General features: G+C 42.7%; 1 protein-coding gene across 7 annotated transcripts in view; it reads right to left on the reverse strand.

Moving 5' to 3' along the window:
- Positions 1-13,532, reverse strand: part of SEPTIN6 (septin 6) — a 230,624-nt gene that overhangs the window by 65,332 nt on the left and 151,760 nt on the right. Inside the window, exon 1 of one of the 7 annotated variants that reach the window (XM_072123545.1) lies at positions 661-727. The exons of the other annotated variants lie outside the window; for them this stretch is intronic. Within the exon in view, the coding sequence (XP_071979646.1) occupies positions 661-690 (30 nt within the window). The 5' untranslated portion in view covers positions 691-727. Of the gene's footprint in view, positions 1-660; positions 728-13,532 lie in introns of those variants that run through there. 7 annotated transcript variants of the gene reach the window in all.

Below are 13,532 nucleotides of genomic sequence, written 5' to 3' on the forward strand. Positions count from 1 at the left end.
AGGGTAAGGATTGGTTGTCCCATCACAAAGACCCTCTAACTATGAAAAGGTCCGGTGGTCTTTGCCTTATTTGAATGAAGTGGTGGTCACGTGCTGTCACTTCATTGAATGTCTAATGACGCCAAGCACGGCGTCTATGTGTGACCCCTCATTCATTAAGATGCACAAGACCCCCCTCCTCCCATTCCTGGGATCTGTGCAAGTCCTAATGTTGTTGATCACTGGACAACCCCTTTAAGGTGTCAAAATATAGGCTGTAGGTAGATGTGCATGCATGCAGGGAAATGTACAGATGTGACTGACCAGTCATAGACAATGCCAGGGAGTACTGCTCAGTCCTGGCCATGAGGCGGTACTGCTGCCTGGTACTGCTGGTACAGGAGGAGCTCTGCCCGCACCTGCTATATAATGGGCTTCTCTCATCCTCCTCTCATGCCATGCAGCCTGTACATTGCCAACGCCCTGCATGGCAGCCGGCTGGTGCAGTACAACCTCTAAACAGACTAGATAACGGGGGGCAGCGGCGCCCCATCACCGCTATGTCTGAAGACGAGCAGAAGACGCCGCCGCTCCTCACACACATGACTGCTCGGTGTACGTACACATACACGTACGTATGTACGAGCCCCTCATATACCTCGCACCCCCGGGTGCACTCACCATCTGCCGCGCTATCTCAGTAGCCGCCATGGTCAATCCTTCATAGACACTGAGCAGGAAAAAAAACCTACAAAGAGAAACTGTTACAATCTGGACGATACCAACTGCAGGAGGAGGGGGAGGCGCCCTTCACACATCATGCTCATTTTTGGAATAAGGACAGGTGTAATATAAATTGTAACAGGGTAAATATGACATATTTTAATATAGAAAACCCTTATATGTGTTTTCTGCTATTCTTTAGATGAAGAAGTTGGGGATCAAAAGGTAGAAAAATCGCCCCCTGTTTTGGGGTTGGTGGACTGTTCCTCTTTTCATTGAAATGTCATTAAGATGTGAATGTGAAGCGGTGAGGTGCAGAGGAAGGATGGACTGAGGCTGTGGAGCCCTACAGTAACACATGTGGGGTGTACATTGGGGAAATGGCTCACTCTATGCCATATCCTTCTAGATTCCTACTTATTCTATGTAAACTATTTATAGTACATTCTATGCGCCAAGAAATAGTAATATAGTGCAACTTTCTTTTTTGGTTCTTTTTTAGGACCAAAATCCTTACCTGTTTATAAATGAGCACAGATTGAGTCATTTTGAGGTGGCCTGCTTCTTCAAAATCCACAACAAATGTGTGACTAAATCTATTTCATGGACTGTACCCTATGCAGGGGATGGGACTCCTAACATCATAGTAAAATATGATAGAAGGAGTCACAGCAAAACTTCCTCATGATTACATTTGAGCGCTGTTGTTCTGCAGAGAAGTAGGGACTCGTAGCATCATACCAGTGCACAGCCTGAAATTCATAGACTGAACAAGGTTGTGTGTTTTTAGCCTATCAAACTATCCACAATCAGCTCGTGATCACGGACCATGCAGAATCCTGTGTGCTGACCATACTGCAGGGGACAGGAATCATTGCATATTGATTTATATGATACAAGGAGTCCCTACTTACCCCACTAAACAGCATACAGACACTCCAATTATGTTGTATGGAAGGGCCTGAGATAGACGAGCGCTGTGCTCAGCTTTCATCAGCTCTCCCATACAGCTAAATAAAGCAACAGGATGGATGTGTGCCTCGCTACTCCACTGGTTCATGAGAACTGGACCCCTGTGGGGGTTCTGTTCTCGTGATCAATGGAGGTCCCAGCAGTCGGACTCAAGCTGACCACCTTGTCATCCCCTATCCTGTGGATAGCGGATAACTGTTGGATACGTTTAAAACCATGTTGTAGCTATGGGTAGCCCTAGTGTTGACAACAAACAACATGATATTAATATGACCTTATATACTGCCCATAAAATAACCTGGATATGTTAGTAGATCAAATAAAAAACACCAATTCATTACCCTTAACCTACACTTTTATTTAAAAGGGGTATTCTCGTGTAGGCATTTCTACACATTTCTACAAACACATGTTATTAAAAACAATTCACCTGTGCGAACATAATTTCCCATAAATGTCCCATAGAAATGAGATAGCTGTCTTTGGTTACGACTACCTACGCACAATGGCAGCAATGGGTTATTGAGGCATCTGACCACCTGGATTCAGCGTTTCTTTGTGCAATCACTCCAGCAGCTGTGGTCGTATCCAAGGATTACCATCTTGTTTCTAAGGAAATTATCTTCACACAGGTACATTTTTTTAATAACATCCAAATGAGGGCGCTTTCACATGATGCGTTGGGATTTTTAATGCGTTTTTGACACATTCCAAAGCCTTCAGCCTTGATCACATGCAGAAGTTACATTGGGGCAGATTTATCAAGCTGTCTGAAAGTCAGAATATTTCTAGTTGCCCATGGCAACCAATCACAGCTCCCCTTTAAAATATTCATGAGCAATGGTAAAATGAAAGCTGAGCTGTGATTGGTTGCCATGGGCAACTAGAAATATTCTGACTTTCAGACAGCTTGATAAATCTGCCCCATTGTGTTTCCATTGCATCTGCTAAAACGCAATGTAACCTCAGCATGTGATCAAGGCCAAAACCTTTGGAATGCGTCTAATGCGCAGGGGCGCACCTACCATGAGGCGAGTTGAGAAACTCGCCTCAGGCGGCGGCGCCTCCTGGTGGACGGTGGGGCGGCATCAGGCAGGTCACTCACCGCAGCTCGGCCCCTCTGTCTGCGGCCGCCTTCTGTCTGCGGCTGCCTTCTGACCCTCCTCTCCCGGACCCCCGGCTCGTCTCTCCAGTCTGTGGTCCGCCCCCACGCTGTATGTATTATATGGTATACGGCGGCACGCTGTATGTATTATATGGTATATGGGGGCACGCTGTATGTATTATATGGTATACGGGGGCACGCTGTATGTATTATATGGTATACGGGGGCACGCTGTATGTATTATATGCTATATGGGGGCACGCTGTATGTATTATATGGTATATGGGGGCACACTGTATGTATTATATGGTATATGGCGGCACGCTGCATGTATTATATGGTATATGGCGGCACGCTGCATGTGTTATATGGTATATGGCGGCACGCTGTATGTATTATATGGTACATGGCAGCACCTTGTATGTATTATATGGTATATGGCAGCACACTGTATGTATTATATGGTATATGGAGGCACACTGTATGTATTATATGGTATATGGCAGCACGCTGTATGTATTATATGGTATATGGGGGCACACTGTATGTATTATATGGTATATGGGGGCACGCTGTATGTATTATATGGTATATGGTGGCACGCTGTATGTATTATATGGTATATGGGGGCACAGTGTATGTATTATATGGTATATGGGGACACAGTGTATGTATTATATGGTATATGGGGGCACAGTGTATGTATTATATGGTATATGGCGGCACGCTGTATGTATGTTATGGTATATGGCAGCACGCTGTATGTATTATATGGTATATGGCGGCACAATGTATGTATTATATGGTATATGGGGGCACAGTGTATGTATTATATGGTATATGGCGGCACGCTGTATGTATTATATGGTATGTGGCAGCACGCTGTATGTATTATATGGTATATGGCGGCACACTGTATGTATTATATGGTATATGGCAGCATGCTGTATGTGGTCCTGACACTCCTTGATATAATACATATATGGAGTGGGGAGGGAGGGGGGGGGGCTCATTTTATAGCTCTCCTCAGGCAGCAGAAAGGCTAGGTTCACCCCTGCTAATGCGCATAAAAAAAAAACACAACGCAGCCCATCATATGAAAACGTCCGAAAGAAATGTGATAGAAGGTAATAAATTAAATGTCAATGCCCAGGCGAGAATACCCCTTAAAGAACTAAATATATTTCTGTAACTGTAATTTCCACTTTATTTGTAAGATGATCAGATAACTGAGACAGAGAGTTGCGAAAGTGTTACTTTCCTGAGGTGTTTGCTGCTTCCTGTGTCTTCTGTGGTTTATATAGTCGTCTTACCTGCAGTTCTGAGAAAAGCCACTGTAAAACACGCTGATACAACAATCAATTGTCAAACTTACCAATTTAGCTTTGCTGCATTTGCACTGCTATTTTTAATTGGTAAAATGGGAATTTCTATCTGTTATATTTATGGGATGTTCCATTTTATCAAGTGTAATAAAATATCATTCAATTTCCTTATTCTATCAGCCCCTTGCTGCCTCTACAGTACTGTTCAGTATGTACCAGATCATATAGAGCCACCTAGTGGTAAATTAAGACAACTAATTTCTAGATACAAGGTATCATTGCAGTTACATATGTTTTCTATCTTTGAAATGTCTCACAATTGTCGCCCAGTATTTTTTGCAGCTTATTACCAAACCATTCCCCTTTTCATTTCAGACAGCTGATTCCAGTTTTATCATGTGAATTCAGATATGGTAGAAAGATACATAAAGTACCACAGTTGAAAATTTAGGTGCAAATCCACTCCAGTCCCTTCCTGGTGTAGGAAAAACAAAATAACTAGTTGCGAGTTTTGTACAACTAAATAAATCTAGTGTAAATGTGACTAAACATTTACACAAAACTCGCTTTTATATTTTGAACACATAAAACAGATGTAACAATATAATGTAATAATAACACTATACAAGGATGGGCCATGCACAACCAACAAGATAAAGTATGTGTCAGCACACAAATCAGGCAATAGAATACTATAAAAAGAAAAGGTGTGTGTCAAAAGGCAAAAAGTCAATAAAATACAATAAATCTTTATTTTAACAACATGAAAAATACTCCATCGAGGACATGAAGGACAGGTTAAAAGCAACTTAAAAAAATATAATAATCAAGTGTTTTGTGCCACCAGGTTTGGTTCACCAAACGCACACCTCCTCCAATAAGGGTAAAGCTGTACAGCCCCTGGTAATGAGTAAAAAAAGTACAAAAAGAACAATACCCACGCTATCTAGTACCCCAAAGGGATAAAGAGTAACCAGCCAAAGCAAAAAGGTAAGTCACTGAAGTAAAGAAAGGGAAGTATACATTACAAAGCAGTTACATGGAAAAAGGGGTACACAGGTCGGCATCTATACAATAGATCATCACAGCGGTTCAGCAGTAATGGAGGACGTGGAGGACTCCCCACGACTTCCTCAGGGGTAAGAATGTCCTCTAGTGTGGCATGCTCCCTTAATTACCCCCCATCGTACCTCTCAACAGGTGCGTGTCTAATCAATGGAGCAATGTGTTCAGCGCGAGTGCCGGATATGACGCAGGGCCCTGCTGGAAGTAGGGAAAGATCGCAATATTAGGTTGGTAGGTACCGAGTAAACGGGAAGTTTCTACATAGACCACTCGAGATTGGGTGAATAGCGGAAGATATGTTTCTAGGCATGTGAAGCAGCCGAAGATGTATACTGAGTTAAATAAACAAAAAAAAGTATAATAATATCCTATAATAATATCCCCAATGGGATATAAAGGGCTATCATACGCAATACTAATAAAAAGTATAGGTTATAAAAGTAGCTGTATTATGTAAAATAGTACCTAAATAGATTCACGATATAGAAAAAAAAAGTATAGGTTATAGATAGACCAACTCACACGGGCGCTCATTCAAATCGCAAAAAATATATGTGTACCCTAGAAATAAAAAAGAAGCCGAAGAGTCAAGTACTAAAGGAGATATCTATTGTTTCACTATTGTTTCAAGAAATAAGGGAGTTCATCTGGGATCAAATCAACTGCTATAGATCTTATCACTGAGGTAGATACTATATATTTTTCCTCGCGAAAATGAAGTATAGGAGTAACAACAACATATCTAATAGACATAGATATCAATTTGAAGTGAAGAGCAACCAAAGGACTGATTGTCCTGTAAATCCCATGGTGAAGAGTCACCATTATCTTAGGCTTAAAGTAGCGTGCAAATGTGGTATAAAAATTAGAACGAGAGGGAAGAGGACCCCCAAGAGAATACACGAGAATACGACGAATACAAAAGTTTATGTAAAGCCGAATTTTTATTATTATCATTAAATATTATCTAGAAAGAGTTTCCACATGTAACATAGATAAAGTACAAGGATGTTGATGATAGAGAGGCAATGGGGGGCACAACAAGGGCGCAGGCAAGCATAAACAACAAAGTATAACATATGGCAATCCATCATTCCGATTGGTGTAGAGTAGCTGTGGAAGGCATAAGTAGCCATTATAGTCCAGAGATAAGCATAAAGAAAAATATATAACACACATTTGGATTGGTCAAGTCCATTTGGTCCATGGGGGACAGGTCCATGCAAGATCCAGAGGAACCGTATATATGCATATCCTAAGGGGGAATTGGGTTCCCAGGGTAAGAGGTCAAGTAATTGTTTCTGTTATCGTTTACTTCATTCAGATATGGAACAGTGCCCATGATGATCCAAAAAAATTGTAGAGGGTTTCTTGAGAGGATGCAATATTCATTGTACCACAGTATGCATTGTTGGACAGGAGCAAAAATTAACTTATAGTTGTTCTAAGGGTTAGTAGTAACATAATATAAAAGAAGAAAAATATTATTATAGTGACAAGCAAGGGGAAATACATGTGTGAACCAAGTAAGGGGACTGTAAGGTACTCTCCCAAAAACTACAGGGGGCCAAGGCCCATGCTCAAAATAAGTGGACTATAAAATTCTTATAGTGACGTTTTGAACGCGTTTTTGGCCCGTTTTTAAGCAGTCCATCCAAAACTTCATGCGTTAAAAAACACATTTGTTTTTGACAGGTTTGACCGATTATCTTAATTCAAACTGGTCAAAAACAGATGCGTTTTCAAAAAACGCATTGTTTTTTTTTTTCATCTCCTGGCCTAAACAAATGATTCATCACCAGAACTAGATGTAAAGGGTGGCCATGCTCTCTTCATCTTCAGTTCCTCACACGGCGCGTTCACGCGATGCGCTGCATTTTTGATGCGTTTTTAACGCATTCCAAAGGCTTCAGCCTTGATCACATGCTAAGGTTACATTGCACTTCCACTGCATCTGCTAAAACGCAATGTAACCTCAGCATGTGATGAAGGCTGCAGCTATTGGAATGCGTCAAAAACGCATCAAAAAACTTGATGCAACGCATCGTGTGAAAGCACCCTAACAGATGGTTCAGAAAAATGGGTGGTCTCTGATGTTACCAGACACACCCAAGTGCATCTCTGGATCATTCTGTAGCAGGTTTTGTATAAGATGTTTCAGGGTGCAGTCACATTGTGCATTTTGGTTGCATATTCATTGGGGCAGATTTACTTACCCGGGGTCCATTCGCGATCCAGCGGCGGGTTCCCCGACGCTGATTCGGGTCTTCCGGCGATTCACTAAGGTAGTGCGCCCGATGTCCACCAGGTGTCGCTGCTGCGCTGAAGTCCGTCGGAGTTCACTGGAGTTCACCAAGCTATCCTGGGTGCAGGTAAGTGCGTGTCAAGCGACACATTTTTTAAAAAAAATTCCATGGTTTTTCCGAATCCGTCAGGTTTTCCTACGGCCACAGCCCCCGATTTCCGTTGCGTGCATGCTGGCGCCGGTGCGCCACAATTCGATCGCTTGCGCCAAAATCCCAGGGCAATTCGGAAAAATTTGGGTAACCCGACGAAAATGTGCGATTCGGACCCTTAGTAAATGAGCCCCACTGTGTTTTGAAATGCATTACAACAGCTAAGGAGAGGTGATTTTCTTAATTACATTACTGTTAACATTTGCATTTACAAATGGAATCTTAATAAATGCGTTAACAATACACAAATGTAACATTTGTGTTACATTTCGTTAACATTTGTGTTCACATTTGAAACTCAATGAAAACGCAACCAAAATGCACCGTGTGACCGCGCTCTCAGGTCTTCATTTAGCCATGATGGAATCTCTGGCTTCTTTTTGGTAATTATGATCTCCATTAGATGTAAAACATTTCTCATCTGGTGGAAATCATAAAAGGGGGATTTTCCAGATGGCATTTTGGAAACAACAATCCCAAGACCCCACCAGTCCACTGCTACAGTATAAGGTTTATCCAGGTGCACCTCTGGGGCCATATACCAGTATGGTCCAGTCTGTTTGCAGATCTTACTGGAATTGGTCAGACCGTCCTGCGCCAGGCCCAGGTCTATGATATTGGCTGGTTTGATACTTCTGCAATTAAATAAGAATATTTCTGACTTGTGTCTTCAAAAATAACTAGATGATATTGAGCCCTGGAGGTGACAAACATGAGGTAAGAAATGTAGACAGATGAGAGATGATACATCCGGATATATTCATATGCAGCAGATGGTTGCAGAACTTTTATGTCCCATTCTGTCCCACACAAATTTCTGCAACAAACCCTTCTTGTATGTATACTGCATATCCTAGGGTCATGTATTCTCATTTCTTATATTTCTTATTGATAAAACAGGTAGGGATGGTTGTTTACTGCTGTCAACCCAGAACCTGACTATAGGGCAAATCTTTTGTTAGAATGTTAGAAACAGAACCACGTCCATGGATGTACTGTTTATCCTCGAGTATAAGCTGTGTTTTTAAGCACAAAAAATATGCGAAAAAACCTAACTCGTTTTATCCTTGTTCTCTGCTCATGTGCTGCTGGCTATATACAAGGGTGCAGGACTTGGCTATATAATGGGGGGAATGGGCAGGCTGGCTATATACTGGAGCAAAAGCTGGCTAGCTATATACTAGGGGGCATGGGATGGCTGGCTATATACTGGGAGGTATGGGCAGGCTTGGTATACACTAGGGGGTATGAGCTTGCTGGCTATATACTGGGGGGCAGGGGCTGGCTATATATTGGGGGGACGTGTGGTGGCTTGGTATATACTGGGGGTATGGGCTGGCTATATACTAGAGGGCATGGGCTGAATGGCTATATATTGAGGGCATGGGCAGCCTGGCTAGATAGCTATATACTGGGTGGAGGCTATGACCAATGCATTTTCCTCCCAAGCTTATACTCGAGTCAATAGGTTTTCACAGTTTTTGTTTTAAAATAAGGTACCTTGGCTTATACTCGGGTCAGCTTATATTCGAGTATATACAGTATATGTCATTGCCCCTCAGTCTATAAAGAAACTTGTAAAACATCAAGGATAGTGATGGCACTGTTAGACTAGATTCACACTGCTGTTGCCCGCCGTACTTTAGCACGGCAGGCACACGGCAGAGCGCGGGGAGAGGAGGAGGAGGTGAGCGCTGCTTACCCCCGCCCCTCTCCATAGGGATATATGGCGCACAGCGCCATAATACGGGAGAAGTTAAGACATGTCCTATCGTTTTCTGGGGTATGGAGCGGTACGGTGCCGCACATGTGCGATCCTTACCGCTCCGTAGGGCGCCGTGTGCCCATTGCCGCTTATGGGGGACGTATATGGCCCGTATATACGTCAGCCGTATATAGGTCCCCCATGCAGCAGTGTGAATGTAGCCTTACTCGGTATCTTCCCATATAACTTATACATCCATCATCAATGTGTGGGCAGCAAACTTGACAAAGCCTTCAGGGGTGCTCTTTATTTATCAAGTGTTAGCAGATTGCAAAGATGTAGAACAAAAAGAATAACATAGCTCTCACCTGGCTTTATTTTTCATGCATGTCCTTTATTTAGACAATACTTACAGGGGAGATAGCGGAGTGCAAAAAGCAAGCAACGGCCGTTTCTTCTGGCTTCCATATGCATAAACCTATGCAGCAGTAGCACAAATGTGCATATCAGTGGTGCCCACTTTTCCATTTAGTGATGGGTGATGCCATGCCTGTGGAGGAACTAAAGGCAACAGATTAATTATGCTGTGTAGAATCTGATGAAGAAAGGAGAATGTTTAGGATTAATAACATTACATTATTTTGTATAATAGAATATCATGTGTAACAGAAGCCATAGACTGTATAATAACCTTCTGTATTGTCATACACCACCTAATATTACCCAATAAATCCTTCTAAACATCTTCATTTCTATTTGTTTCGTTTAGCCATGTAAATATTTCAACAATAACTTTATTGAGCTACAAACAACATAGGAATATTAACAACTGCCATATCAATGTAGCGTGTAGATGGCAGTATACATGTTCTATATAAATAACTACCAACATTCTCCCTTTCTTATGAAATCAAATTAAACTTTATAACAAAGGTAATAATTTTTTATCTAGAATAGAATTTGCATATAGGAGCACATTTAATAAGAACAGTGCAAACTGCACTATATGCAGTTTGCCTGTGCAGAGGGCGCCAGATACATGATTTCTGGTGCACGTTCTTCATGAATCTGGCGCCCTCTACATAGCTACACTTTTCTTGGTGTACCTTTAATATGGGACGTGCAACACAATTCTGTCGGACTATGCATGATAAATGTGGCGCACGGTCCAACTGAGCACCAGAACACCCCTTCAGTGCAGAAGGGTCGAGTGCGGCACATATGTGGCGCAGACCCTTCTTAAATACCTGTGCAAGCAGTTTGCACTAGAAAGAACATGCAAAGTCCGAAAGAAAACTGTCGCATGGCCCTTAGTAAACGTTCCCCATATTGGGGCACATTTACTTACCCGGTCCTGTCGCGATCCAGTGGAGCGTTCTGTGTGGAGGATTGTATCTTCCGGTGATTCACTAAGGTAGTGCGCCCGATGTCCACTAGGTGTCGCTGCTGCGCTGAATTCCGTCGGAGTTCACTGAAGTTCACCAAGCCAGGCCGGATGCAGGTAAGCGCGTGTCAAGCGACACTTTTTAAAAAAAAATACGGTAGTTTCTCTGAATCCGACGGCCACGCCCCCCGATTTCCGTCCCGTGCATGCCGGCGCGCTGAGCCACAATCCGATCATGTGCGCCAAAATCCCGGGGCAATTCAGGGAAAATCGTTGCAAAACGGTAAAATTCGGGTAACCCAACGTAAAAACACGATTTGGGCCCTTAGTAAATGACCCCCATGGTCTTTATATTTTGCTGGTGTCCGGATAATTATCATCAACATCCCATAGAAATTTTAAGTTTCTTCTGTACAGTTGTGTGTTTGATGTAGGACTTTTGCCAAATTAACTGAATGCGCATTGGTTAGGCAATATTTAATTCCGGTAGCTCCTTGGCTCCTCTGTCATAGTATGTCTGTCAGGATCAGTGGATCCTCTGGACCACCGTGGGAGATGGAACTAGCCGACACCTGGGACCGGAGTCTAAGTGGCACCTGGTTTTCACCAGAGCCCGCCCCAAAGCGGGTTGGACTTGCTGCGGCAGAATACCACCAGGTCATTCCACAGGTGCGACTAGCCCGTGGTGGCAGCCGAGGTCGAGGTACCTTAGGAGAAGACAGTCTCGAGGTCAGGTCCAGGCTAAGGGTCAGGGCAGACGGCAGAGATGCAAGGTCAAGTACAAATCCAGGGTCAGCAACGGGAGGTCCAGGCAGGTGGGAACGGGAACATAGGCACACGGAACACAGCAACACGGAGGAACTCGGGTAACGCGGCAACACAGGACTCAGGAGCGGAGACACACAGTAACGCAGGAATACGCAGGAACGCAGGAATACAGGTATATTCACAAAGAAGGGGAACGGCACTGCATAAAATTATTATATGAATGTGTACTAAGGCCAAGTGCACCCAATTGGGCACCATATGCAAAACAAAAGAACAAAAGGGAATGCAAACACTGGCCTATGCAAAAAATATTTTATTAGAATAATTCATATCAAAAAATAACAATGAGGACACCACAATGATAAAAACAATTAAAAATGTGACACAATGGCACAATAATTCCCACTGGGAGAGGAAACCTGGTCCCAAACCAAGGAACAACCCCCACCACTGACTCCAGACCCCTCTAGTGACCCCCTACTACTATACTAAATGTGTAAAAGGTCCTGGAAACAAAGAAGATGACATAATACTGTACAATACCTCACAAGAGTGCCAAATAAGAAATGAGCATGATCCCAGAACACAAAAAAAGAAGGTAAATGAGATAGGTCAGGCGTGGGGAGGGAGGAGGAGTGTGGGTGGGAGACCCCACGCGTTACGTCACGTTACCGTGACTTCCTCAGGGGTAGTGGAGATTAAATGGTTCTGTCCCGTTTATATAGGAAAAGTAATCAGGTAAATACCTTGTTATCAGGTGTATGAGGCATGATGTCCGGGTGGACACACAGGAAAGATGAACCCTGACCCGGAAACAAAACACCACGCATGCGCTGTGGTACGTGCGGTGCAAAGACCCAGAAAGTGATGAAGTGCGCATGCGCCAAGTGGTCTCAGGCGCAATTCAGGGGAAATCGCCGCAAATCGGAAATATTCGGGTAACACGTCGGGAAAACGCGAATCCGGCCCTTAGTAAATGACCCCCAATGTGAAAGATATATAGAAATATATATACGTATATGTATTTAATAAATTGCAGTATGAAGCCGATAAGTGAAAATAAAGAAGGTAAAAGACATTGTTGAAGTGATACAGATGCATGGTGACCGGGCTACGTTAATAAGGATGGACAATCGATAAGGGCCATACAAACGGGACAGAACACATAGCTAAGAATAAAGGTGAATACATAGGAGAGGGTGTCTCAAATAATGCGTACTGAATACAAGTTAGATACAATGGATGCATATTGGGGAATTCAAGGGACTGAAATCCAAGCCACAGTCGATATATAAACAAATATCAAAGATGTATCTTTGGTCACACAAAAATATTATCAAGACAAAAATAAATGTAAATACATACATGTGTAAATGGGTTTATACAAAGATGTTCCAAGGGATTTATAACATATAAACATATACATCTCCGGAATCATAGAATCAAGGTTCCGGGAAACCAGAGCAGGGGTGGAATATATTGTAGAAGTCACATCAAGTGGCTGCAAGACCCAGGTAAGTATGTAAAGAATGCAAGCCATGATCAATAAACAACACAAATCCGAGTCCTGGCGTGGACTCAAAAGATAGAGGTCTGGCCATCCATTGCTTGGGAAACAACGGGTGGGTAGAAACATCGAGGCAGATGAGTAAGAAAAACGGCCCATTTAGATCATAATGTGGATATTACACTAAATATGAGGAAAGCATAAGCGTTAATATGGGAGTACATATATAAGTGGGGAAGAGATGTAAATAACTATAGGCAAAGACATATAAGGAAAAAGCAAAAAACAGGAGAAAGAGGAGAGAGGAAAAGAAACGAAAAAAGAAAAAAAAAGGGGAAATGAAGGAGGAAGGAAGAGAAAAAAAGGCATGCGAGTGGCAAGAAACGCAAGAAAATGAAAAAGTGGAAAATGAATGAATAAGAAAGGGTGTAGCAAGAGTGAAAGGAAACATGCTAATAGAGGGACCCAAATGAAAAAATTTAATAAATACCAAACGTAAGGGGTCTCAAAGTGACACCACAAAGCAAGCGACAAAGTGCAAGG

Source organism: Engystomops pustulosus, chromosome 9 (assembly GCF_040894005.1).
Source record: "Engystomops pustulosus chromosome 9, aEngPut4.maternal, whole genome shotgun sequence".
In the NCBI taxonomy this organism is placed as follows: Eukaryota; Metazoa; Chordata; class Amphibia; order Anura; family Leptodactylidae; genus Engystomops; species Engystomops pustulosus.